Source organism: Antechinus flavipes, chromosome 2, assembly GCF_016432865.1.
Source record: "Antechinus flavipes isolate AdamAnt ecotype Samford, QLD, Australia chromosome 2, AdamAnt_v2, whole genome shotgun sequence".
NCBI classification, from domain to species: Eukaryota; Metazoa; Chordata; class Mammalia; order Dasyuromorphia; family Dasyuridae; genus Antechinus; species Antechinus flavipes.
In genome coordinates this window covers 292,809,331-292,836,010 of record NC_067399.1, presented here as the reverse complement: position 1 = coordinate 292,836,010, position 26,680 = coordinate 292,809,331, and the positions used below count along the sequence as shown (strand labels likewise).

Sequence of the window (26,680 nt, the reverse complement as noted above, 5' to 3'; positions counted from 1 at the left end):
ATCTCATTTCATATCATTCCCCTTTATGAAAACACTAAGTTGGGATGCACTATTGACTCCTCCTTGAATTTGACATCTCTGTTTCTCTCTCTTCTCTCTCTTTTTCTTTCTTTTCTCTCTCTATATATGTATGAACATATACATGAGATTATATATGTGTATACACATACATTTAGAATTTTATTGTTGAGTTTTTTCAGCCTTGTCCAACTCTTTGTGACCCCATTTGGATTTTCTTGGCAAACACATAGGAATGATTTGCTATTTCTTTCTCTAACTCATTTTATAGAGGCAAAAAAGGGTTAAATGACTTGTCCACAGTCACATAGCTAGTAAGTGTCTGAAGCCAGATTTGAATTTGGGAAAAGGAATCTTCCTGACTCTAGACCTGGCGATCTACGTACCACCTAGCTACCCACATAACCTGTTACTACCAACAAAATGCCAAAAGCTTTAGCACAAGGCTTCTAGCACATTGAGTGAATCTCCCATTAGAAAACATAGTTAGGGTGTCATCTGCACCATTTGGAATTGCTCACATTGAGGAGATAACAGACTGATCCAAGTATCAGAGTAAGGAAAAAAATAGAATTAACCAAAAGATGAATAGTCTATTTTGAAGGCAAAGAAATCTGTCATTACCTTTTCTTAAAGACTTCCTTGGCTGATTGCTCCTCAGGAATGTTAGTAAAGGAGGTTTTATTCAGGAGTAAAGTTGGGAAAAATGGTCTCTGAGCTCCCCTCCAACTCAGGGATTTTGAAATCCTGTGATTATTGTTCCCTTCTTTATAGATCAGAAAATTGAGGTTTGAAGAATTTTGAGCTGTAAACTCATGCTATAAGGATTGAGTGAAATACTAGATGTAAAATATGATGGCAATATTTCTCTAAACCCATTTTATGGCACATTGTGGGTAAAAACTTGATCCCAGAATAGTCAACTTTCTGGTGATGAGACTCTGCACATAGCCAGGCTGGTCCTTAGACAGCAGACATAGTCTGTTTCAAGAATTGTGACTGGAACTTTTCCAGGCTGGAAAAGTTTATTTTGCTCTGGCGGAACTGCTGGAAGCCCAGGAGCCATTTTCATACCACAATGAGGCACTGAAGAAAGACTTGTGGAAAAATCAGAAGAAGGCCTCTAGTTCTTTGGAAAGAAACTCTATGGAGTATTTCCTAAAAGACATGGAAAAGACTTGTATGGAATAAGAAGGTTGGATGAGTTGTGATTTGTACCAGTGGAAAGAATACTTACAACAATGAGTTTTTGAAATACATGTGTATGTGAACATATATATAGAGTTATTAAAAAAAAAAACTACTCCATTATGAACGCAGTGTTAAAGCTGGAATACACTACTGACTATTCTTTGAATTTAACATTTCTTTTAACATGTATATGTTTGTGTGGGTGTTTGTATGTGTGAATATCTATCTAGCTATCTATATAAAATACATTTAGAATTTGTTGTTGAGTCATTTTGGTCATATTCAACTCATCTAGGTTTATTCTACAGGATGTCTCCAAAATTCTTAGTGCAGTTTTAAGCTATTAAAGCTTAATAAAGCTTTATACAGGGACAGTCTGTATGATGTAACTATTACTAACCACAATATAACATTCCCTGGCTATTCCGGATAATAAATATTTTATATCTGTTGGCTCTGTTGAAATGTTGAGACAAGAACAGAGAAGCTCTAAGTTTGCAGCATTTTAGGTGGTAGAATCTAAGGTCCTTGAGGTCATGTATTATTTCATTTTTGTCTTTGTGTTTTAACCTCTGGCATAGTGCCTTCAATATAGTAGGTGTTTAATAAGCATTTGTGGGTATTCTTATTTCTATATTGTCCAGTGTTTTTAGAAAAGGAAAGAAATGTAGCAGGCCATATGGAAAGGATTTGTGAAGTAATAATGCTGTTTCTACCTCTTAAAGTCGCTGCATGTGTCCAGCTGAAAATCCTGGCTGCAGAGACCAGCCCTTCACTATCCTGTACCGAGACATGGATGTGGTATCAGGACGATCTGTTCCTGCTGACATCTTCCAAATGCAAGCAACTACTCGGTATCCTGGTGCCTATTACATCTTTCAGATCAAATCTGGGAATGAGGGTAGAGAATTCTATATGAGGGTAAGTGTTCAGTGAATGGAGAACTTCTAATGGTTATTAATAATTGTTCTAGTCTTGACATTAAGGACTTAAAAAGTATTATATTCATAGGACTGGATGTTCTCAGGGGCAAGTGTTAGGAAGGATGGGCAAGTAAACAGCATGGTGTAATGGAAAGAGAATGGAAAGAGAAAAAAAGCCTGGATTCTAGACCCAATTCTGCCCCTAACTTTTACATAACCTTTTCTCGGTTTCCACATCAATAGAATTGGACAGTTGGGACAGATCAGAGCTGTCAAGCACATTGTAACATTTCAGACTATAACCTCAACCAGATTAAAATATAATTGAGAAATATTTAGCAAAATAAATAAAATACAGTAGTTAATATGCAGTTTTTCAAGTCAGGATGTAGCCCGAAGAGATCTTCATGCATGGTTTGGTGGTCCTATTTCTATCTGAATTTGACACTATATTCCAGCTCCAATTTTTTTTTTTGTGTATTTTTGGTTTTGTTTTTGAGGTAATTGGAGTTAATTAAATAACTTGCTCAGGGTCACATAGCTAAGAAGTTTAAGTATCTGAGGTCAGATTTGAACTCAGGTCCCAACTGAATTCGGGACTGGTGCTCTGTCCACTGTATCATCTAGCTGCTGCTTCTAATATTTTTTGTTATATTTTCTAATCTGTTTCCTCAGATTACATCCAGCTTTAAAATTCTAGCTCTAACTGGTTTAAGTGGAAAGATCACTAGATTTAAAGGCAGATCTGGGTCTAAATCTTCCAATTGTTAACTAAGTGACCTTGAACAAGTAATTTGACCTCTTTAAATTTCAATTTTCTCATCTGTTAAATGGAGTTGTCAGCTTCAGGAGGAAAGTGTTTTGTAACCCTTAAACTCATAATGTGAAGCATTTTAATGATTAAGAGCCTTTCCAGTTCTGACACTCAGCGATTCTATGACAAATATCAGCCATGGATATTTATTGTACCTCTTATTTAGGAAAAGAACTCTATTAGTCACTGTGGGGTAGTACAAAGGAAGGAAACAATGCCTTAAGGATTCTATTTTCTTATAACGGAGGCAAGTCAAAGCATTATGCCTAAATAATGGGACTATATTCTAGATGATTTTACTCCATATTTCTAACAGCTCTCCCGCTCCAATTATTTACTATTAGACGATGTTTTTGTTCTCAGTGTATTTAAGGGTTGTAGGAGCTATTGGGAAGAACCTAGGACTGGAAAAGGGAATTGTAATAGAGAAAAGAAAGGTAATGATGAGATCACAGTTAAGGCTCATTCTTATTTAATGGCAAACCCATAAACAGTTACTGATTTCCAGCTGATTTAAATGTCTGTGAAAGTTTTTGAGGTACCAAGTTTAGAATTTTATAAGAATGCATTATTGCCACATATTAATTATATTTTAACATTTCTAGCCTCTGGGGACCTCTCAAATATTGATTTGTAATTTCACTGGAGGCATGTGTCAGCCCTCTAGGCTTCAAAGATTGCTGCAGTTGATAGTTAGTCACAGACTGAAATCCTATGTAAAGTGCTGGGAATACAAATTTTTTTTTAAAAATTACAATTTCTTCTAGAGCTGTAATTATCTAAAACTGTGTATGGGACAAATTCATTAAGAGAGGACCCAGTGAGGTGCAGAGGACAGTCCCATCGAGAATGATAGCAATCAGGAGACAAAAGTTTATCCTCTGGGATCCAATGAAAAGTTTCCTTCCACAAATGAGTGATTTTTTTTTTTTTTTAACATAAGGGAAGTGGAAGAGAACAGGATGATAACAGGAGGTCCAATTTGGCTGGAATATAAATTCAGTTTGTGGGTGGGTGTGTATGAAATAATACTAGAAAAGGTAATCTAGAACCAGTCTGTATAGGACTTTATATAGTAGGCTATACTATTTTATCCTAGAAAACATGTGAGAAATCCTTGGTAGTGTTTTACCAGCTCTACATCTTATTAATTATATTATATTGGCAATCATTTCCCTGCTACAGATCCTACTTTCCTCATCTATAAAATGAGAGGATTGGACAAAGTGAACTCAAAATTCCTATGTTGATAATCCTTAGATCTGTACAGCAAGCACTAGTCTCTCCCCTGAGTTCTAGCTCCACACCACCAATTGCTTTTTGGGAATCTTGAAGTGAATATCCTGTATATGCTGCATATTCAAAACTAAACTCATTTTTCTTTCTATAGTCTCTCCTCAATTTATTGATCAATTTATTATTGTCAAGTATATCAGTATCCTCCTAGTCATCCAGGCTCACAATCCTGGTATCATCCCTGACTCTTCAGTCACATTCTCACGTGTTGTTCCACTCACTTCATTTCAATTAAGGATAATTCAATTCAGTGTATTAAGCATGTACTATGTGCTGGGCACTGTGCTAATTGCTAGGGATACTAATAAGAAAAAGATAGTTCCTGTCCTCAAGGAGTTTATGATTTAATCTAACTGTTGGACATACAAATGAGAAAGACAGCCCCTTCTTGTAAAAAGCTTATAAACTAATGGGGAAAAGACATCAAAAAAGAAGCTGGAAAAGGGGGTGCCAGAGGGCACCTGATGTGGTAGTATGGAGTCCAAAGCAAGCAGAGCTGCTGATGGAAAGTTGAGGGTCAGTTAGAAAGTTCACATCCCATCTCTATCTATAGGGAAACTTTGGGAGGAGTTTAGGGCTTCATCCTCTAAATGTCCAGTCAGAAGAGAAAGAAAGCTGAGGGAGATGAGGTGTTGAGGATCCAAAACAGAGTCAATTAACATGATAATGAAATTTCAGATAATTAACTTATGGGGTAGAGCAAACATTCTGTGGAGTCCAAACCAAGAAGGGCTACTGATGCAAAGTGAAGAGTTTTTACCTTTGACACATCTTCTATATGTCCCTCTATTCATAGTCATTACTCTAGTAAGGCTCTTTTTGCTTAGATTACTATATTAGCCTTCCAATTGGGCCTCCTTTCTTAAGTCTCCCCCCATTGTAATTCATACTCTACTCAATTGTCAAAGGGATAAGTACAATTCACTATCCCTGGCTTCATCAACCCCAACCTCTTCAATAAACTCCAATGGCTCCTTAATATCTATATCTATATTTTAGCTCTATTCCCCAAAATTTAGTGATTCCTATGAGATTGTCTCCATGTATTTCTAGTTCATCTTGTTTATTATTATATTTCAGTGGCTTCCTATTGCCTCTAGGATAAAATGGTTATTCCTATGTGTGGTATTTGCAGCCCTTTTCTTAAGGACAGTTAAGTGGTGCAGTAGATAGAGCTGGTGGGTTTGGAGTCAGGACTAATTTTTCTGAGTTCAGAACTGGCTTTAAACACTTATTAGCTCTTTGACCTTGAGCAACTGCCCCAGTTTCCTAATGTATAAAATGAGCTGGAGAAGGAAACCACTTGGGTATCTTTGTCAAGAAAAAATGGAGTCATAGAGTCACATGTGACTGAGAAAAAGTATGTTATTTCTTCTGCATTTTTTGATGCAGTCATACTGATTTTCTCTTTATTCTTGACAAAGAACTCTCCATACATCTCCTCTCTTCCTTTACATTGACCTACCTCAACCCCCATATCTGAAATTTATTTTCTCCACATCTTTTCCTCATAAAATTCATCTCGTGTTTCAAGATTCAGATCAATATTGCCTTCAACATAAAGCTTTCCTTGGTGTCCCCAATTCTTAGTGTCCATCTTTCCTAATTACCTTGCGTTTATTTACATTTATTGTGTAAATATTTATATTTGAACTTGATACCCCAGTTTTATATAAGCCCCCTAATATGAAAGATTGTTTAATTCTTTATATTTTTATTTCTAGTATCTAGCAGCACAACTCCTGGCACATACTAGGTACTTAATAAATATCTATTGATTATCCATACTTTTATGCTTTTGTATATCTATGGCCATGAGTTTTTTTTCTCTCTCATCTTTGATAATGACACTTTTGAATTATTAGCTTTCAACTGAATTTCTTCTTACTGCATATTAAGCCTACTTTTATAAAACCTGACTTGATCATTTTTTTTTTAATTATCAGCATAAATACTTGAGATATGCATGAATTCAGGCATAGGCTCACAGGGACACACGAGATACTTAGTTGTCTTTGTTAGTTATACTATAAATCCCATATTCAGATACTATCTTTTAAATCAATTGTTTTCTTTCAAAACAGCTTCTTCCTTTTTTGGAACCCTAATTTTCAGTTAGCAAGAATGATTATAATACTAGTCAGTCAGTAAACATTTATTAAATGCCTTCTTTTTGCCAGGCACTGTGCTAAGCTCTTTTACAAATATTATCTCATTTAATCTTCACGGCAATGCTTATAGATGGGTGTTATTATTATCCTCATTTTGTAACTGAGGAAACTGAGGTAGTATGTTGACTTGCCCAGGATCACATAGCTAGTAAGTGTCTGAGGTCAAATGAACTCAGATCTTCCTGACTCCAGATAGCATTTTATTCATTATACCGTCTAGCTGTCTCAGGGAGCTCAAGAAAGAATGTGATTGAAGTTGAATGAACAGATTTGGGATTCATCTGTATGTAGGTAAAGCCACATATATAATTAAAGTCATGGAAATGGAGGAAATTGTCAAGGAAAACAATATAAGTTGAGAAAGATAAATTTAGAGAAGGTTGAGCAAAAAAGATTTTGAGGACTTCTTTGTTTAGTGGACAATGGAAGAGAACCATCAAAGCAGGCAAAAGGAGTGGTTGTAGACATAGAGGGAGAACAAGGATACAGCAACATTATAGAAACAAAAGGATAGAATATCAAAGGGACAATTAGCAACAATGTAGAATGCTGCAGGAAGATCAAGGAGGAAAAAGCCATTGGATTTGATAACTACATTTAAGAATTGATTCTCGTTCTTAGAGAAAATTTTAAAATAAACTGTTGGTGATGGTGAGGGATTGGGATTGTGAGGCAGTGAAGACAGTGAATGTAACTATTTTATTCCAAGTTTCTAAAATAAAAGGGAGGAGATTCAGGATGATAGTTTGAAGAAATGGTAGGGATAAGAGATAGAGAAGACTTGTAAATAGAGAAAGAAAAAAACCCTTAAAGAGACTGACGATGATAACATAAGGGAATGGTAGAAAAATGTCCTAGAGTAGAAGGGAAGGTCTATGCTGTTGGGGTAAAAATGATGGGACTGATCTAGGCAAGGAGGGTCATATCTTCTAAAACAAGAGGGACAGATGAGAGATTGGGTGAAGTCATAAAGAAGAAATGATGTTCAAAGGATAGATGACAATGGAACACATGGTGGATAGTCTCTGGATTCTCAGTAAAATAGCAGATCTTCTGAAAGAAGAGAGGTTAGAAATACAGTTAAAGGCTAGAGAAGAGAAAAGAATATTTAAAGTAGCCATTGTGAGTAGTAAGATAGGGAGTTTATCAATAATAAATAAAAAGGTTTCTGGGCAGAAATGAGACCACATTAAGGTTAGATTATTTTAATTTATACTAATTTTGAATCTCTGTGATCTCATGATTGTCTAGTTGTAGAAAAGGGTAATAGTGGAGATATAGAAGTAAGAAAGGACAAAATCGCGAGGAATTAGTGCAAGGTAATGTACTATAGAAGAGCCTAGCTATATAGTTCATCCAAAACTATCTCCAGTTATCTTAATCTACACCTTGCCACTGGACCCAGATGACTCTCGAGGGGAAAGGGAGGCAGGCAACCTTGCACAGTGTTTCCTCACTTAAAATCCAGTTCACTTGCCTGTCATGCCATTATCTCCCTCATGTTGTTGAGGTCTAGCTTTGGGGTACCTAAATGAAATTAGGGTTAAGGTCTAGTGGCAGGTTTGGGGTACAGATTCGGCGCAAGGGGGTCTAGTAGCAGCGCGAGTTCCCAATAAAAGCATTTATTGGCCCGGAGAGCTAGATTGATAAAAGAGGTTTATTATTAGATAAGCAAAGTTAAAGTATAGGCGAAGGTAGAGATAAGGAGGGCACTGGACAGAGGGTCCAGTGGACAGAGGGTCCTCACATGGTAGCCATGTTTGGAATCTCTGCAAAGAGGGGTTCCCAGCGTGGCCTTTTTATAATAGGAGACTTAGCTCGAGGGGCTTTCGGGTGTAGCCCCAAAGTTGGCTCATATCCGGGTGGGGCTGGGAACAGATCAGATCTTCTATTGGAATTCAAAGGGACCAGGATTTGTGAGTTAAAGAGCAATTTACATTATTAACTAGGAGAGGGTGGGAATCTAGAAAGCAAGCTTTCCCCGCATCAATGTTATGGTCAACTTTGAGAACAAAAAACAAATAATAGCTATATAGTCATAACTTTGAAGAGAGAATGAAGCTAGAATAGGTGTAGTAGCAGGACCACAAGGAGAGATTAAGGACAAAGAATAGACTTAGAAGGAATGAGATTATAGGAGACTTGAGGACAGGATATTGTGACCAAAAAAAAAGGAATTTCCAAATTCTGAATCTTAGAAGTGAAGCAATTTTGGGTGTAACTCCCTGATGCAGAGGATATGGGGCTCATACTGTGGGACTGAAGATATGAATAAACTGAAAAGCTTGTTTATGAGAGAAATGGAGATAGGTAATTAATATGAAAGACACACACATTAAATGGTGGGGATTGAATTGGAGAGGGACACAATGAGTCAGGTATTGAGAAAGATCCAAGGGTTTCTTTTTAATTGTGACAAAAGAGAGTTTTGTTATTGAGGAAACAGGAGGAAAGGAAGAGGGAATTGTTTTGATAAGAGACAATATTTATAGTGGAGAGAGCAATAGATTCTGGAATCAAGAAAACTAGTTTCTAAAGTTGCTTTTATCTTGACTGTGTGTGTCCTGAATAAGTCTCTTCTTTAAGACTCCATGGCTTTGTTTCTTTATTTATAAAATGAAAAAGCTGGGCTAGGTAGTCTTTGAGGCCCCTTTTGGTTCTGAAATATTATCCTATGAAATATTAAGTCTTTTCTAGTTCTAAATTCCACAATCCTATGATCTGTTTTAGGGAAGGCACACTGGCTCTGAAAATCTGAAATCATAGATTTAAATTTTTACCTCTGACACTACTTTTGTGCAGGTCACTGAAATGACAGTGTAGTATAATGGCCAGACTAAGCTAAGGAAACCAGGGTTCAAATCCTGCCTTAAACACAAGAAGTAACTCCCTAGGCAATCATTTAACTCCTCTGTTCATTCATTTTTTTCATCTGTAAAACAAGGAAAGTGGACCTGATGGCCTTTATCTAGCTCTATATCTAAGAGCCTAAGCAGAGGTATGTCTAACCATGTGTCATTTGCTTGATACCTACTACCATGTTCTCCTTTTCTAGTAATGGGATGATGGGAGTACTCGCAGCTGGTACAATTCAGGCAGAGCTCTCCAGGCTGTATCTCACCACAGCTTCAATCCTTACTTATTCTTCCAGTTCTAGTGCATGCTCTGTGTGGTATTTGGAGCATCATGAACCATGACTGTTGTGGACACCCAGGAACACAACCACTTACTAAAATGGTGACACAAAGAGAGAAAGACTGAGGACCAAAAACTTATAGACTTGTGCTGCATCACACTGCTCTGTTTTAAATCTGTACCCAGCTAGGCAGCACAGTATATAAAGCCCTAACGTCTGGAGTCAAGAAACTCAAGTTCAAATCTAACCTCAATAACTTACAGCTATATGAACCTAGGCAAGTCACTTGACCTTATTTGCTTCAGTTTTCTCAACTATAAAATATATGGGTTTTTGCACAGGGTTATTGCAAGGATTAAACAAGCTAATATTTGTAAAGCACTTAGCACAGCATGTCTGGCACATAAGTGTGCAGTAGAAATGCTTATTCTTGCCCATCTCCTCTAAGCTATTCTCACAACAGTATCCTTTCTCATAACCATATGTAGGCTTGTTTCATTCAGATATGCTAGACTCCTTCTTTTTCTCTGACATGTTTTGAGATCAAAGCTACATGGAAGAGAACAACAGAACAAGCTTATTGCCACCACCAAAGGATGCTCAGTCTGAGACCTTGACTGAGACAAGCTATCAGCTGCTGATGCTCGCTCTCTCACTTGTAGGATTTTTCTAACTTGACTCTATACAGTTCTCCCTTCTGTCTAGGACTTTTCACTTTTGGACTCAGTTCTTGCCTTTTCCTCTTGATTAAACAGCCTTTCTGAGCTCCAGGTTTTGACCTTAGCCCAAATTTCTGTTTGCTCTCCTAGACCTTGGTTTGCAACACACCCTACCCCACACCCATCCATCTCCAGGTGTGTTTTCTCTCTTAAGCCGTATCTCTTGCCTCTAATCTTTGGTGTGAATTGGCCCTCTTCCCTAACTCTTTGTGGGGTGGGGACACAGTGTCTATCCTAAATATTACTGTGACAAAAGTCAGACCTGAGGGAAATGTACAAATTAGGTTCTTTTTCAGTAGAGGCTATATTATTGTTTGTATTTATATCCCCAAAACTTAGCACAGTGACTACCACATAATAGGTACTTCGAATAGCCTATGTAAATTCTAAGAATTTATATTCCAGATTCCAGAATAATTGATGCATCTCAGCTTCTGGAATAAAGTTTTATCTTTCCCTCAGAATCCTAAGAATACTTCATGGAAATTAAAGGTGATACATGTAATGCCATTAGCTTGAACCCCCACAAACATGCTTTCTCCTGTCCTGCACTCCAGGTTATTAGTTGAGAATAATTTATTCAGTCTTGAGTAACTTTTAAAAAGAGGTACTTACTAAAGTAATACAGGAAGAACAATTGGTAGAAAACAATCCCTCCCCCAAATATGACATATTTTCCCACCCACTACATATAAAGTCCATGGGTGGACTTAGGGATAAATCACAGGTTATAGTTGTTAGAAATTTTTCCTCTTATTCGTGGATATTCAAGAAGTTCCCTTAAGTATGATAATTCTGCCTTCAGCTTGTCTTTGGCTCTCAGTACAGACACTACCATTGCTATCCTGGGGGACAATGCCAGGACACTAATGAGAAAATATGGTCCAAAATCCTCTGGACCTTTTACAATTGAAAATTCCTCCTCTGGCAAAAAGGGAAAAGGGGAAGAACATTTGGCCAAGATTGAAGTCTGAGCCTCTCCTTCCTTTCCAGGTGGTTTTTCCTCAGGGGTTTTACTGGAAAGTCATTCTTGCCCTAATTTCTGGAATTTTCTGATTCTAAATTACTTGATACCTTTATACAGAACCCAGAGGACATGATAAAATTCCTTAGCCAATTGGAACAGACTTCTGGCTGGACATTATTCCACCTGATCAAATGGACTTTTGAAAACTTTTCATACTTAATTGTCAATTTATTTAAATGCGATAATGTTGAGTAAACCAATCAATCCTATCCTTATATTAACAAATGCTTATTGTTGATTAGTTGATCAGGGAGCCTCAGAGCTCAAGTAAATGAACTGATTTGGAAAATGTTTTCAGCCAACTGTCTTTCTTAGTGAGATGCCCAAATTCCCTGAAATTCCCAGAATTTCAGTCCAGGAACACCCTGAAACTTAGGCTAAGATAGCTGGTATATTGTCTTGTCCATTGCCCATTCATCCACTCCTTACCTCATGAGGAAATGCCATCTAGGAGATGATGTGGAGGAATTTCTTTAGAAGAGAACTTGGAGACTTTCTGTATTTCCTTTTATCTTCAAAGTAGCTAGCTATTGGATTCCCTGGCTCAGATACAGAAGCATAAATATGGCAAAATAGTCCTTTTCCTTAAGGCAAGAGAAAAAGCCAGGATTTATTTTGGAATAAACTTGCTCTGATCAATCTTTTTTTTTTTTTTTTTTTTTTTTTTATAATATCAGCATTATTTTAAGAACAACTTTATTTTTTCCTTCCTTATATTTTTTATTAAAGCTTTTAATTTGCAAAACATATTTGTAGATACTTTTCTTTCTTTTTTTCTTTTTTTATTCTTTAAATAACTTTTTATTGACAGAACCCATGCCAGGGTAATTTTTTTTACAGCATTATCCCTTGCATTCATTTCTGTTCTGATTTTACCCCTCCCTCCCTCCATCCCTTCCCCTAGATGGCAAGCAGTCCTTTACATGTTAAATAGGTTACAGTATATCCTAGATACAATATATGTGTGCAGAACCGAATAGTTTTCTTGTTGCACAGGGAGAATTGGATTCAGAAGGTATAAATAACCCGGAAGAAAAACAAAAATGGAAGCAGTTTATATTCATTTCCCAGTGTTCTTTCTTTGGGTGTAGCTGCTTCTGTCCATCCTTGATCAATTGAAACTGAATTAGCACTCTTTCTGATCAATCTTTTTTAAAAAGAAGATTTGGACAGGTGTCCTTGAGATGAATTAGCAGGAAAATTCCCTAAGCTGGGGGAGGTAGTTAATCACTGACTGATCTATATTTGTCTTGCAATATGCCCACATAAAGTCTCAGTTCCTCTATTATTCTTCTCCTCCCAATAGCAAAGTAAGATATATCCTAAGGAAAAGTCTCTCTAGGTTGTGGGATAACAGATCTACTTCACCGATAATTTGGTCCAAGGCACAATTAGAAATAGGATTATTCATATGTCATGCTTCTCACTGCCATGGATAAGTGGGGGAATTTTGATAGAGACCCTTTCTTTCTCTTCTTTTTTAAAATAATATTTTTAAAAAATATATGCAAAAATAGTTTTCAGCATTCACCTTTGCAAAACTTTGTGTTCCAATTTTTTTTATCCTCCTTCCCCTCACTCTCTTCCCCTAGATAGCAAGTAATCTGATAAAGGTTAAACATACGCTATTCTTCTAAACATATTTCCACATTCATCATGCTGTATGAGAAAAATCAGATCACAAGGAGAAAAAAACATAAGAAAGAAAAACAACAATAGCAACACCAAAGGTAAAAATACTGTACCTTGATCCACATTCAGTCTCCATAATTCTCTCTCTGGATGTGGATGGCTCTTTCTATCAGACATCTTTTGGAATTGCCTTGAATCACCTCATTATTGAAAAGAACAAAGACTATCACAGTTAATCATCATATAATTTTGTTGTTGCTGTGTACAATGTTCTTTTGGTTCTGTTGACTTCATTTAACATCAATTCATGTAAAATTTTCCAGGCTTTTCTGAAATTAGCCTGCTCATCATTTCTTATAGAATAATAATATTCCATTACATTCATATACCATAATTTAACCAGCTATTCCACATCTGATGGGCATCCAATCAATTTCTAGTTCCTTGTCACTATAAAAAGGGCTGCTACAAACATTTTTGCACATGTGGAATCCTTTTTTCTTTTTAATGATCTCTTTGTAATACAGAGACCCCATCTTTCTAGTCCATACTCCAAGTGAAAACCACAGCTTCCCTAACACTCTTTCTATTCCTGATTCTTCATATTAAATTCCATGATGATCAGATCTGCCTATCACAGCTTTAGCAAATTCTGGAGCCTCAAGGAATTTAATATATCTGATCTTCATCTAGCAAAGATAACATCTCCTGGGACCTTAAATTCTCTTCCTGGTTGTAATTGAGATAATGAACAGACATCCAATTCTTCTGGACCAAAGATCAAGAAGATGAAGGTTTTTCTTGTGCAATATAGCAATATTATGATTGCTCAATCTTGATATCAACCATTCACACACTCCCAAGTACTTTTTGGCCATTTGTTGCCTTGATTTTATTAATTTGGACATTGCTTAGAATGTAGGAATTGCCATGAACTGCTTAGTACATTACCAGAAGTGTTATCTGGAATAGATATCTTTCTTACCTAATCATGACCCCCAGCTAGATAATAACCTGATACTCCTGAATTCTGAGACACATTCAATTTTGGGACATATTTAGTTACCACCATATTGGCCTTGTAATTTTGCTACTAACTTGGTCCTACTAACATGAAATTATAAAGGAATTATAAAACTTTCCATGTCTTTCATCAGGTCTGTAATACGATTTGTTAAGAAAAAGAGACTCTGTTATGATTAAAGGGTCTTGAATTCTATTACAATCTGGAATCAAAATTGGACCAGCTAGCTTAGATGGTATAGTTTGCCAAATCTGGTCTCTAGAGAGTGTCCAATCTGATTGGATGCTGGTGGACAATAAGCAGAAAATAACCTTCAAGATGTGTCATGGCCAATATAATAGAGTATGCCATATGGCTAATACAATGACGCTGTACTGTTTCATAGGTCCACAATGTCTATTAAAAAAAAAAAATTGATGGACTGTGTGTGGAGGGTGTAGTTTGGCTCAATAACAGTCTCATGTGTGCCTGGGATCTCTCAACATTTTGAATCTAACTGGGCCATTCTCCAGTGCCTAGGCCAAAATCTACTGCCAAATGGAAAAGTAGCAACTGAAAAACAAAAAATGGAATTCATGGAGCATTTAATAAGTACTGCAGAGTACATATAAATCCACCTAAGGGGGAGGTTATACTATAATGCCAGGAAATGTACAATGTCTCATCAGTTTGGTAGAATATCAATACCACTTCATCTTCAAGTTTACCTTGATAGACTGGTGGAGAAACATTTAAAAGCATTCTAATAGACACCAGAGGCAAGGAGTGAATTTTTTGAGTTCAAGTAGCAGGCTACTTAATCTTCCTTCTGGCAACAAACACTGTTCCACCAGGTTGGTGAAGGGCTTTCACCAATAATATTTCACTATGTCAAAACCTTGAACTGATGGAAAACTTCCAGGGAATGGTGGTGTCCTCTTCCACAGCTATTGTATTGTACCTGAAAAAGGAGGGGGCCAGGCAAAAATATGTGAAAAATGTTTAACAATCAGCTTTTTGGAAAAAAATACCTGATATTCCAGTTCAGTTTGCATTATTAACATTTTCTCCATGAATAAGACAATAATCCAAGCTTTCATTTCTAGTGTTTATTTCTGGAATGTAAATGCTCACATGGGTAGCTAGGTAGCACAGTGGGTAGAGGAGTAGGCTTGTAGTCAGGAAGACCTGAGTTCAAAAGTGGCCTCAGACACTTACTAGCTATGTGACTCTGGCCAAATTATTTAACCCTGTTTGCCTCAGTTTCCTTATCTGTAAAATGAGCTAAAGAAGAAAATGGCAAACCACTCTAGTATCTTTGCCAAGAAAAATCCTAATGGGGTCAGGCATGACAAACAATTGAATAACAAATGCTCTTGATGAAAATTTAACAATTAGCTATTGAGAGACTGTCCAAGCTGACTCTAGGACCCCAGAAGGCTATAATGTCTGTGCTATAAATGGACATTCTATCACCAATTTCTCATATGAATAGTTTCCTTTGTTTTGTACTTTTCCTCATTTATAGCTTTATCACATCTATTCTATGCAGATCTTTTCTCTGTCCTTGAATTTTTTGTGCTTGAACTCACTTCATGATTTCCAATCCTCTGGATTAATTCTTTTGACTTCTGGCTTAAACCTCAATCCAATTTTCTATTTACTTTCTTGAATCTTGATTTAAACATTGCTCCTTTTCTCCCAGCTTGTGTTCTTTTTCCGTGGATTTGTTAATTACCTTTAATCTCTTCTACATTTTGGGCCTTCTTCAATTCTTTCACTGTTGACCTTGAGTCTCAGTTTACTTAAACTTTATTGACTTCAATTTTCTCATCTGTAAAATCAGGGAGGGATGGACTTGTTGACCTCTGGGTTTTCTTCCAGTGCAACACGGAAGTACTAAAGTGACCAGGCTCTTTTCAGGCAACCAGTTCACAGCCTTTCATTTGCAAGAAAATGTTTTATTCAAGAAAATACTTGTATTCCACGGCACCTTTGTGCCATGTAATGCACTACTTTTCCTGTTTGACTGACATACTGAGAGGCAGCCTAAATAGAATATTGCAGAGCAAGCTAGCTTTGGAGCCAGAAAGATCCAGATTCAATCTTAACCCTGACATATTAGCTATGAGATTTGTACATTCCAATTAACCTTTCAGTGCTCTAACCAAATTATATGGAAAGTGCTAGCCTGCCATAGGAGAGGGAGTTTCTTTATTTGCGAATTCTGCATAGCTTAAATTCATAGGTTCAGTTCCTATTCTTATTAACACTATGTACAGTAGTTTGCCTGAAATTCCCTCTTAGAATTTAGCAGCTGAGCCAATAACCCTAGCTCTGCACATGTACACACAGTCACTCTTTCTCACTCAGTGAGAATATGCTGCTTGTTAAGCTCTTTTGGAACCCTATTGTTGCCAGTGAGCCACACTGAGGGCAAATGAATTGTCTTGATGGATGATTGCTATTTATTGTTATCCAGGTGGTTTGGGGACATGATCATATCTGGCAAAGAGGCCACAGTCACAGGATTCTAATTGTGCCAAGTTTTCTTTTATGTGATCTGCATGGAGTAGAGTGACAGAGCCAAGCTGAGCTGACATTCTCCAGCCAGGCTGTTTCCTGATTGTCAAACAATGTTCATCACACATGAAAACATACTCTCTGATCCAGGGCCAAACAGGGAGTGTACATTCAAGAGTGGGGTGGGGAGAGAGGGATGGCTAGGAGTACATTGGTCTGGGTGGGCTATGAACCCTTTTCCCCTTAGCCAATAGCTCTCTGTGGGGGCAATGATAACTGGCATCCCTCACTATTCACTATCATAAGTATTATGGAGAGGCTGGCATGGGTTTCCCCTTAAAGGAATGTGTGGTTGGGATAAAGCATCCCGTTGGTCTCCTTCTCCCTCTCAACATTATTTACTCAGGTGAAATCATGTTAGAATGAGCTTCATAATTCTTTGGATGTTAGAAAAGGAAAGAAATTCATGAATCAGCTACTACAATTCTCCCTCTTTTACAAATGAAGAAACTGAGAGCCAGAGAGGTGATTTTTACCCAAAGTCACACAGGCTGTCAATTATAGAATTCCACAATTCCAGAAAAAATAATTTTTTTTCTATATATAATAAAAAGTCACATGCATGCAACCTCCAGGGTGAGAGTTGCTAGAAAGGGAAGGTGTCTCTCCCCACTTTTTTCATCTTAGAAGCAGTTTTATTCTTCACTAGTAAAGAATCTGGTTTTAAAGAAGGAGATTTAGGGAAAGAGCACAGTGAAGTTTAGTCATTAGTCTAAAATTTAGAAAACTTATTTTTTTTATTCCTCCCTTACAATGACTAACTATGTGACCTCAGGCAAGGCACATGATCTTTCTGTAAAATGGGGATAATACTACTTGTACTACCCACCTTAAAAATTTGCTATGAGGAAGTGCTTTATAAACTTTATATATAATCAGTCATCAATATAAGGGCAATCTATTATTTCCAAAACCCAGATGAGAACAATAGCAGTTGGAGTCCCCATAGGTATTTTTCCTCTCTTCTAAAACTCTCAAGATTTAGGGGTTAGAAGAGATCTTAAAAGTTATCCAGTTCAAACCCCTCCTTTTTTGCAGATAAAGAGCAAACAACTTTTCTAAGATTATGCAGCTATTATTTCAGCTGAGCCAGTATTTGAATTTAGGCTTTTTGACTCCAGAATTAGTTTTCTTATAACTTTCCATGTCATACTTCTTCCCATCTTTATAGCTGATGGTGGCTGAGGCCACTGAGAAGAGCTACCATGGATTCAATGATCATCTCTATGTAATTGATTCTTATATCTTTGTATACAACCCCAGTCTTTCTCTAGAGTTCCAGTCCTATGGATTATCAGTTCCACTTGGATATTTTGAATTGCATGTTCCCTAGTCATGTTAACTCAAAACAGACCCTGTCTTTTTACCCAAATCCTACTTGTTTTCCAGCTTTCTTGTTACAATAAAGGCTGCAACATTCCTCCCAGAAATCCAAGCTTGCAAACTTGGTGTGATTGAACTTTGAAAATAGACAAACTCTGTTTTGAACATGTTGAGTTTGAAGTGGCTATGGGACTCCAGTTCCCAATAGATAATTGGTATTGGATGGTAGGTAGCTAGGTGGTATAGTAGACAGAACACTGTGCTTGGAATCAGAAAGACTTATTTTCTTAAGTTCCAATCAAACTGCAGGTATTTACCAGGAGTGTGATCTTCAGCAAGTCACTTCACTCTGTTTGCCTTAGTTCTCCATCAGTAAAAAGAGCTAGAGAATAAAATGGTAAACCATTCCAGTATCTTTGTACCTTAAAGAGTTGATTGTGACTTAAACAACTGAACAACAAGATGCATGACTAGAACTCAGGAGAGAAACTAGGGCTAGACAAACAGAGCTGAAAGTCATCATTCTAGAGATGATAAGTAAAACACAGACGCTGAGGAGATCATTAAGTGAAATGGGATAGAGGGAGAAAAGAAGAGGATTCAGGATATAACCCTATGAGATACCCACCTTTAGTGGGTAGGTCCTGGAGGAGAATCTAGCAAAGGATACTGGTAAGTTACAATCAGACAGATAAGAGGAGAACTGGAGATACCTCAAACCTAAAGAACTGAAAGTATTTAGCAAAAGAGAGTGATCAAAAGTTTCAAAAGTTACAGAGCAGTCAAGTAGTTTGAAGACTGAGAAAAAGATGATTAAATTTGATATTTAAGAAATTACTGGTAACTACCAGTAATTTGTAGAGAAATAAATTTTAAATAAATAAATAAATATGAAATCTCAAGTAATTTAACCATGAAGGTGAAGAAGTGATATAGGATAATAGCTAGATGGGATGGTCAGATCAAATAAGTGTTTTTAAAGATGGAGAAACGTGGACATATTTATAGGTGGCAGGAAAGGAGCAAATAGATAGGGTGAGCTTAAAAATTAGGAATAGAAAGAGGAGATGAAAGGGGGCAATTTGCTGGATCAGATAATATGGAATTGGGAAAGGGGTATATGTAGAGATGTTTGCCTTAATGAAAAGAGGGTCTTTTTTGTGTGAGACAAGGGTAAAGGAGAAAATTGTATTGAAAAACATCTGAGCCATGTAAGATAAAGAGGGGAGAAGAGGGAGCTATTTTGGCAAATGCTGTGATTTTTTTCAGTGAAGTATGAGATAAAGTTCTCACCTGAGAGGATGAATGGAGAGGGTGCTATGGGAGACTTGAGGGTGGATAAAAAGGTTTATAATGGCTAATGTACTGAAAGGGATAGTAAATTGATTAAGTGTGAAAAGACTCCCATGTTACAGTAAGGACCCATTTGAGATTATATGAAATAAAGTTGTAGTTAACTCAGTCAACATCATTTTATGATTTTTCTCCAAATTAGTTCAGCGATACATGAATAGGAGCAAAGTTTAGAGAAGATGACATCAACCCAAGGTTGGCAGTTGGCAAAGCATGATAAATAATAAGATAAAGAGTCAAGGAATTCATGTGAATGAATTTAAAATTGAATGAATTCATCAAAATGGGGAGAGAGGGAAGAAAGGAAAATGTAACCAGTGCAGGGATAATGGCCTGGGAAAGAACTAAAGAATGAAGGAATTGGAGGTTACAGGTGAAAGAAGGAATTGTTGTTGAATTGTTTTACTTGTGTCTGACTCTATGATCCCCCCCCCCCAATTTGGGGTTTTCTTGGCAGAAATATTGGAGTGGTTTGCCATTTCCTTTTCCAGCTCATTTTACAGATGAGGAAACTGAGGTAAACAGGGTTAAGTGCTGGGTTACACAGCTGAACCAATATTCATTGTACTACCTAGCTGACCCAAAAGAATCATAGCATAGAGGAAAACTGGAATAATAAAATATAATCAGATAAAAGGATTTAAGTGTTCATGAACACAGAAGTGGAACACATAGAGATAATAGCAAGATCAAGAGTATGGTGCTTTCTTTGTGAGGCTGAAGTAGAATAGGGGTAAGTAATGGAATCGAGTAGACTGAAGACCAAGAAGAAGTTAGATCTATGAAAAAATATCTACTTGTATCTTGAATCTTCTAGTTTGAGAATAGGAGTGAAAAGAAAGCCTGTGAATTAGGTACTGAAGAAAAGAGAATGTCCTGAAATTCAGGAGATAACAGCCATCAGAATCTTAGTTGGAGAATAATTTTGGACTGAATGAGGAATAAGGGAGGAAAGGTTAATGGGTGATTTTAGTAGTGGAAAAGCCTGGAAATGAGAAGGAAGAGGAGATACCTACTCTGCCACTATGATCAGTGAGTCAAGTGAAAGTGAAAATAGGATTGGAAAGGGTGGCCAAGGATGAAATATCAATAGAAGGGAACCAGTGAAAACCAGAAGATGGAGGATTGGGAAAGGAAAAGGCTTAAGAAGAAAACAAATTTATTAGCTATGAGAGTGGTCATTCCAGAAAATGCAATAAATGGTGTGGGTAAATCTGGAGAAGGACCATCATGGGGGGAAAGGTTTGGGTTGAGGGGAATGAGAGTAAGAGAACATACAGAAGGAAATGGGAAATGGAATTTGTGTAATGACAGCCAGGAATTCAGAATCATTGGAATGGAAAGAGAATGAAGAAGTATATGCTAACCAATGAGAAATGAGTCTATGAAGAATATCCAATGCTTGGAGAGATGTATATTGAAGGAAGTGATTAGATCATTCAAGCCCTCTCTTAATGTCTAACCTTGGGAGATCTTTTTGGGTTCTGATTCTGTCATATAATGTATTAGCTGTTCCTCTCTACTGTATATCATCTGTAATTTTTTTTTTTTTTGCTTAGATTGTGCTCTTACTTTATTCTAGAGAACTTTTCATTCTTCTTGGGCTGACTTGTCCAGGGTCCCACAGACAATATATGTCTCCAAGGCAGGTTCGCTAGCCTTTAGAACATACTGTCTTCCCCCTTCTCCATCTTTTTCCTTATTCAAAAATGCTAAGATACTGTTATCATTCCTCTTCAAGGTGACAAGTGTTTTTACTTCAGGACCTAGTTCCTGTTGTTGGTAAGAATCAAGTTTAGCAGAGCAATCTAACACATTGATTTTTCTACTTTTGAAAGATGAAATTTTCAATGAAGCAAACTAAAAAAATAATTCTTAAGCATGTCTTCATTCCTGTAAGCATTCCTTCAATTGATCTAAATATGGCATGACAAGAACCTTTATCTTTTTGGTTGTATGCTTTGGATTTTCAATTTTTTTCTTGTTCTTCTTAAAAGGTGAAGGCCAGAATTGAGTCCACTATGTCAGGTTACAGAAAGACAGTTTTCTTTTTGTTGAGACATTCTCTTTCTCTTTTTCTTTCTCCTCCCCCACTATATCTGTCTTAATTTGATATATTTGTATTATTTTTTGTGTTCTCTATTGTATTGTTGATATGTATTGAGGTTCACAATCCACTAAACCCCTCCAATCTCTTTTGTACTAACTGCTTTTTAGTCATTTCCCCTATTTTATACTTAAGAAATTAAATTTTGAGTTAAAACCTGACTATTGATCTTTTTTAAAAAGTCATCTTATTAGATTTAGGTTACTGTTAGAACTTTATGGATCTGTACTCTACCATTCAATGTATTCTCTAAGGCTTTTCATTTTGCAAATTTGATGATCATATTATCTACACATACATGTTATGTGTAGCCAACACACAAGGCCATGCACAAGATCACTGGGATAACTTACCAGGATTTTCCTTCCAAGTTAAGAACCCATTAATGATTATTCTTTGGCTCTGTTCAATCAATTCCAAATCAGAACTGTGGAAAGCGGTTAAAGACCCTGCTTTCAAATCTCATCTATGACATATTTATCATTTATATACCCTATGTACAAATTATTTAACCTCATTAAGTCTCAGTTTTTCCACCTATAAAAGAAGGGAAAGGCGAACTAGATAGTCATTGAGATTCCTTTTAACTCTAAATCTTTAACCTGTTATCTACATAGGTTATGTCTATCCACCTAGCCTGAAAGGATAGCACAGAGAACTTTGTTCAATGTTATTCTGAGTTCTAGGTAAAGTATATCTACACTCTTTCCCTGATCTAATAGTTCTGTGACTGTTGATAAAGGAAATGAGGTCAGGTTAATATGACTTGTTTTTGATTAAGCCATTGCTTCTGTTTCTAAGTGTTTACTAACCATCCCTTGAATAATACATTCTAGAATTTTGCCAGAAATCAAAGCCAAACCAACATCTTTTGAAAATAAGAAGACTATTTGCCTCTTCCAGCCACACACAGGTTTCCCATTCTTCTTGATTCTGAAGATTATTGACAGTGACTTAGTAATCATATCTGCCTTTTGTGTCTAGAGGCATATTTGGTCTGACCTTTAGTGCATTTGTTGGTATTTTTAGAGACTCATGCCACGTCTTTGTATACATCTTCTTTTATCTGCCCTTGCTTCTGTCTTATATATGTATATTTAAAAGGATATAATTTGGGTGATGAATTCTTTATGTTATCCATATTAGTTCCTCCCTTTCACAAATTTTTTGTTACTATTTTCAAATTGTGCATTTTCTCTGAGGTGGGTTGTTAAAGTATTTTAGACCATGGCATTTTAATAATCCTTTGAATCCTTCAAAATTTGCTCTTCCCAAATGCAGGATTCATATCATACTATGATTGGTTTTCTCCTTCTGTATCAAATTCTAATGACAGACTACTACTTCCCAGGTTGCAAACATTTCCACTTTAGCAAATACGTTTCTGAGAATCACTTTCAGAATAGTAATTCCTCTCATTTGCTTGAGTCCCTAGTTGCACTTCCACTTACCATTAATTGTTTTTAGATGTGTTTTTTACATGTAACAAAGTAATGAGGAGGAAGGATTTTGTTTTATTACTCGGTTGTAGTATAATATTTTTATTGAATTGTTTAACAAATTCACATTTAAAATTATGATATTTTGGTTTGGGCTTTATTTATTCTGTTTGTGTTAATTTTTAAATCAATATTTGTTCCTGTGATATTTTACTTTATTACTTTGATATTGTTCTTCCATTATTGACATTTAATTGTTTCATCTCAAATTCCTTGAATTTAATTATTCTCTATTTATGTTTTCCCCTTTTTTAAATCTTCATGATTAGTTAAGCATATTGTTCAAAATCTTCAGTTTCCCCTAACTTTTTCACCTAAGTAACATTCTTTAGAAATATCTTTTTCCAAGAAATTTTCCTTTGCTTCTCTCTCTTCCTCATTCCTCTTAATCCAATCTGAATTCTAACATATATTTCATGGTCTCTATTCTTTACTTTATTCTCTCCAACTCTCTGATGAGGATAATGTTTCTAGGATGCCAAATTTGAACACCTTCCTTTATCTTGTTTGTTGATGCATTTGTACATTTTTTTCCCCATTTCATTTTTTCTTTTTCATCTGTCCTCACTCTTAGAAATATCATTTCAAGAAGGAAATGTTATTCACGGGAAGTATTTCTTTGTGAAGGTAGTCATTCTGTGTCCTAAGTCCTATCCTCTGCCCTTGCCATGGTCACTCAAAACTCCTGTAGGGCAGATAGATATTTGCAGTAGCAGGTAAAGTGCTGGATTTGTGAGGAACAATGTGAACAAATCAGGCACTTACTAGCTATGTGACTCTGAGCAAGTCACATTATCTTTCTCTGTTTCAGTTTCCTCAACTGTAAATTTGGGATAATGGATTGTTGTGAGGATCAAGTCAGATAATATTTGTTATTATGAGGATGAAATGAAGTAATATTTGTAAAGTGCTTAGTATAGTGCTCCGCACATGGTGTTATACAATTGGATATTATCCTCTTTGCCTGTCAAAATGGGTATTGGTTGGGGACTATATCCCTTCTCTTGAAGTGAAATACAGTCCTCAGAAAGGGAGGTATCATAGTATAAAAATATTCCTTAGAATAAACTAATTATAAGGTCCTTGTTTCTTATTACAGGTATGTACCTCCCATACCAGAACATTCTTTAGTTCTAACTTTACCTTTTATTTCCCTTTCAGGGAAAAAGCCCTGATTTTTTTTTTTTTTTAGTATGGTTATAATCCCATTAGGCCTTTTCACTTCTACCTTTTTATTTCATTCCTTTTATTATTTTATTATGCATGCTTTCATTTATCAGTTCTTTCTCTGGAGGTGGATAGCATTTTCCTTTATAGGTACATTGTAGTTGATTAGAGTATTTATAATACTCAGAATAATTGTTTAGTTGTTCTAATAATATTGCTGTTTCTGTATATATTGTTCTTTTGGTTCTGCTCATTTCACTATTCGTTACTTTATGCAAGTGTTTCCATGTATTCTAGAGTCAACAAGCTCATAATTTTTTACAGGACAATAATACCCATCATGATCATAAACCACAACTTGTTTAACCATTCTCCAATTTCATTCTTTTTAAATAAGTTAGTCTTTTACAGAGTCATGTTCTAAATCACGGTCTTCTTTCCCATCTTATCTTTCAGTGGTAATTATGAGGCTGAATTTATTTCCTTGTTTTAAGACTCTTTGCCTATTTTACTTGTTAACTGTATTTTGTACATTTGAGGCTAAGTATCTGAAGTCAGGTGTTATATTGATAATTCCTTTCTTGTATTTTGTCTTTTGTTAATTGCATCTCAACTGCTATTCTTCTTATAATAACTATTTGTACTTTCCTATATTGTTACTACATTTTACAGTTTTTAGCTCAGCATATATGCCATTTCGTCTTCCTTCCTTTTTTCTCCTTTTGATTAGATTCTAGGAAAATATGTGTGTGTGTCAGTTTATGTATATATGATGCACATTTCATATGACAAAGCTGCAGTTTAGGGAGCTGACATTACTTTCCCAGGATCATAAGTCTAATCATAATGGAGCTGGATCTTAGTCTCTTTTTCTTCCTAATCTGCCCCTATCATTCAATAAATGCTTGGGAATCTTGGAGAGGAACTTCCTTACTTCCTGTATTTTGTTTGTACATAATAATTTATATTATTAGACTGGGAGCTCCCTGAGAACAAGAGTTATGTATTACCTTTTTTTTTTTTTTAATATCATTAGAGCTTAGCGTAGTGCCTGACACAGATGCTTATTGACTATGTGACCTTAAGCAAATGATTATGGCTTTGACTTTTGATTTCTTAGTCTTAATGTCTATTATGGTGTGGGGGTGATGACTTTCCAAAGGCTCAAAATTCTGGCAGGTCTAACCAAACTAATGAGATTTTGAGTATGGTCTAAGTATCAGTCTAACTAAGGCTCTTTACTAGCCAATTGGCCATAAGATGATGAATTCTTTGACCATGGCCAACTAGGAATCCCAATGAAAAATAAACACTCAACTGACAAAGGAATAAAGTCCAGTTCCTGTCAACAAATTGCTTTGTATAGTGTAAGGTGTGAGCTTTTTTTATTGTTACAGTCATTGTTTTTATTCTCTCTGTAGCAAACTGGACCCATCAGTGCCACCCTGGTGATGACTCGTCCCATCAAAGGGCCCCGGGACATCCAGCTAGACTTGGAAATGATTACTGTAAACACCGTCATCAACTTCAGGGGCAGCTCTGTCATCCGACTGAGGATATATGTGTCACAGCATCCATTCTAAGTCCCGAGCTGGAGTTTTTTTTTTTTTTTTTAAACACTCCTACATGCCAGAAACAGAAGAAAAAAAAAGAGAAAAAGGAACTTTATCCCTTTCCTGCTGAATGTTTCTCTCAGGAGTCAGTGCTAACTGTTCTGACTCCACAATCAGTATTACCCTATTGACCTGATGGTCCATGACACTCTGAGGGAAGCACTATCCCCATCCCCAGAACTTTCTATGATGTAAACATGTGGAAGTGTATTATCATGTGACTCCATTTGATGTCAGTGGTGATTTTTAAATTTGGTTATTTCTGTCTTTTCTATTTGTTTAGGTTTGGCCAGGGTATGATTATAATGCAAAGGACTGTGAACACCTTTCCTCTGCTCAGCCCTTCCCTTTTCTTCCTTCCCCTTCCTGTCTGGAGCTACAGTGCTGCTTTGCAATGGCCCCAAAAAAACTGGTGGAGAATGCTAGGTGTAGCTAGTTTGCTCTTGCATGTACTGAGAAGGCTATAAAAATCAAATTGTGGCAGGATGTAAGCATTTTTATAGAGTTTGTTTAAAAACATGTCTGGAATTGTCAACCATAAAAGAAGTTTCAGTTGTTCCTAAATTTGTCTGATGGTTTAATCCTTTCTTGACCATCTTGGGCCCATTAAAAAAAACAACAACAACAACAAAAAAGAATGGGAATGGGGTGAATTAGGGTGAGATAAAAATCCTTCAACATGCCCTTAAAAATCACTTTCATATTTGATTTTTCTACTCATTGTAGCACAGCATATGATGATATATGTTCAGTAGTTTAAGAATTGGTGGTGGTTCTACTCCACTGGAGTTCATATTCCTTTCAAAGATGTAAAGCCCAACTTTTTCATACCTCAACATATGGTCTTCATAAGATGCCTTGTCTGAAAAAATTCATCATGATGAACAACCCTCTGGCGATCAACTTTATCATAATAAATCATATTTACATAAACACTTTAATATGTCTAAATACAAACATCAAAACAATTTGAAGACATAGGGAGTACAAAAACTATTAATCTGATTTTGCAGAGGAGGTCCAATGAAATGATCTCCCCAAAGTAACACAATTTAGTAAATGACCAAGCCAGGTCTCAACTCCAGATTTTCTGAATCCAAGTCTA

At 36.3% G+C, this 26,680-nt stretch overlaps 1 protein-coding gene across 4 annotated transcripts in view; it reads left to right on the top strand.

The window, feature by feature from the left end:
* FBLN5 (fibulin 5) overlaps nt 1-26,139 on the top strand; it is a 128,893-nt gene extending 102,754 nt beyond the window's left edge. For all 4 annotated transcript variants that reach the window (XM_051977341.1, XM_051977340.1, XM_051977339.1 and 1 more), the window contains exons 10-11: nt 1,935-2,130; nt 25,384-26,139. In XM_051977341.1, the coding sequence (XP_051833301.1) occupies nt 1,935-2,130; nt 25,384-25,545 (358 nt within the window). In that variant the 3' untranslated portion in view covers nt 25,546-26,139. The remainder of the gene's footprint in view (nt 1-1,934; nt 2,131-25,383) is intronic.
* The last annotated feature ends 541 nt before the right edge of the window (nt 26,140-26,680 follow it).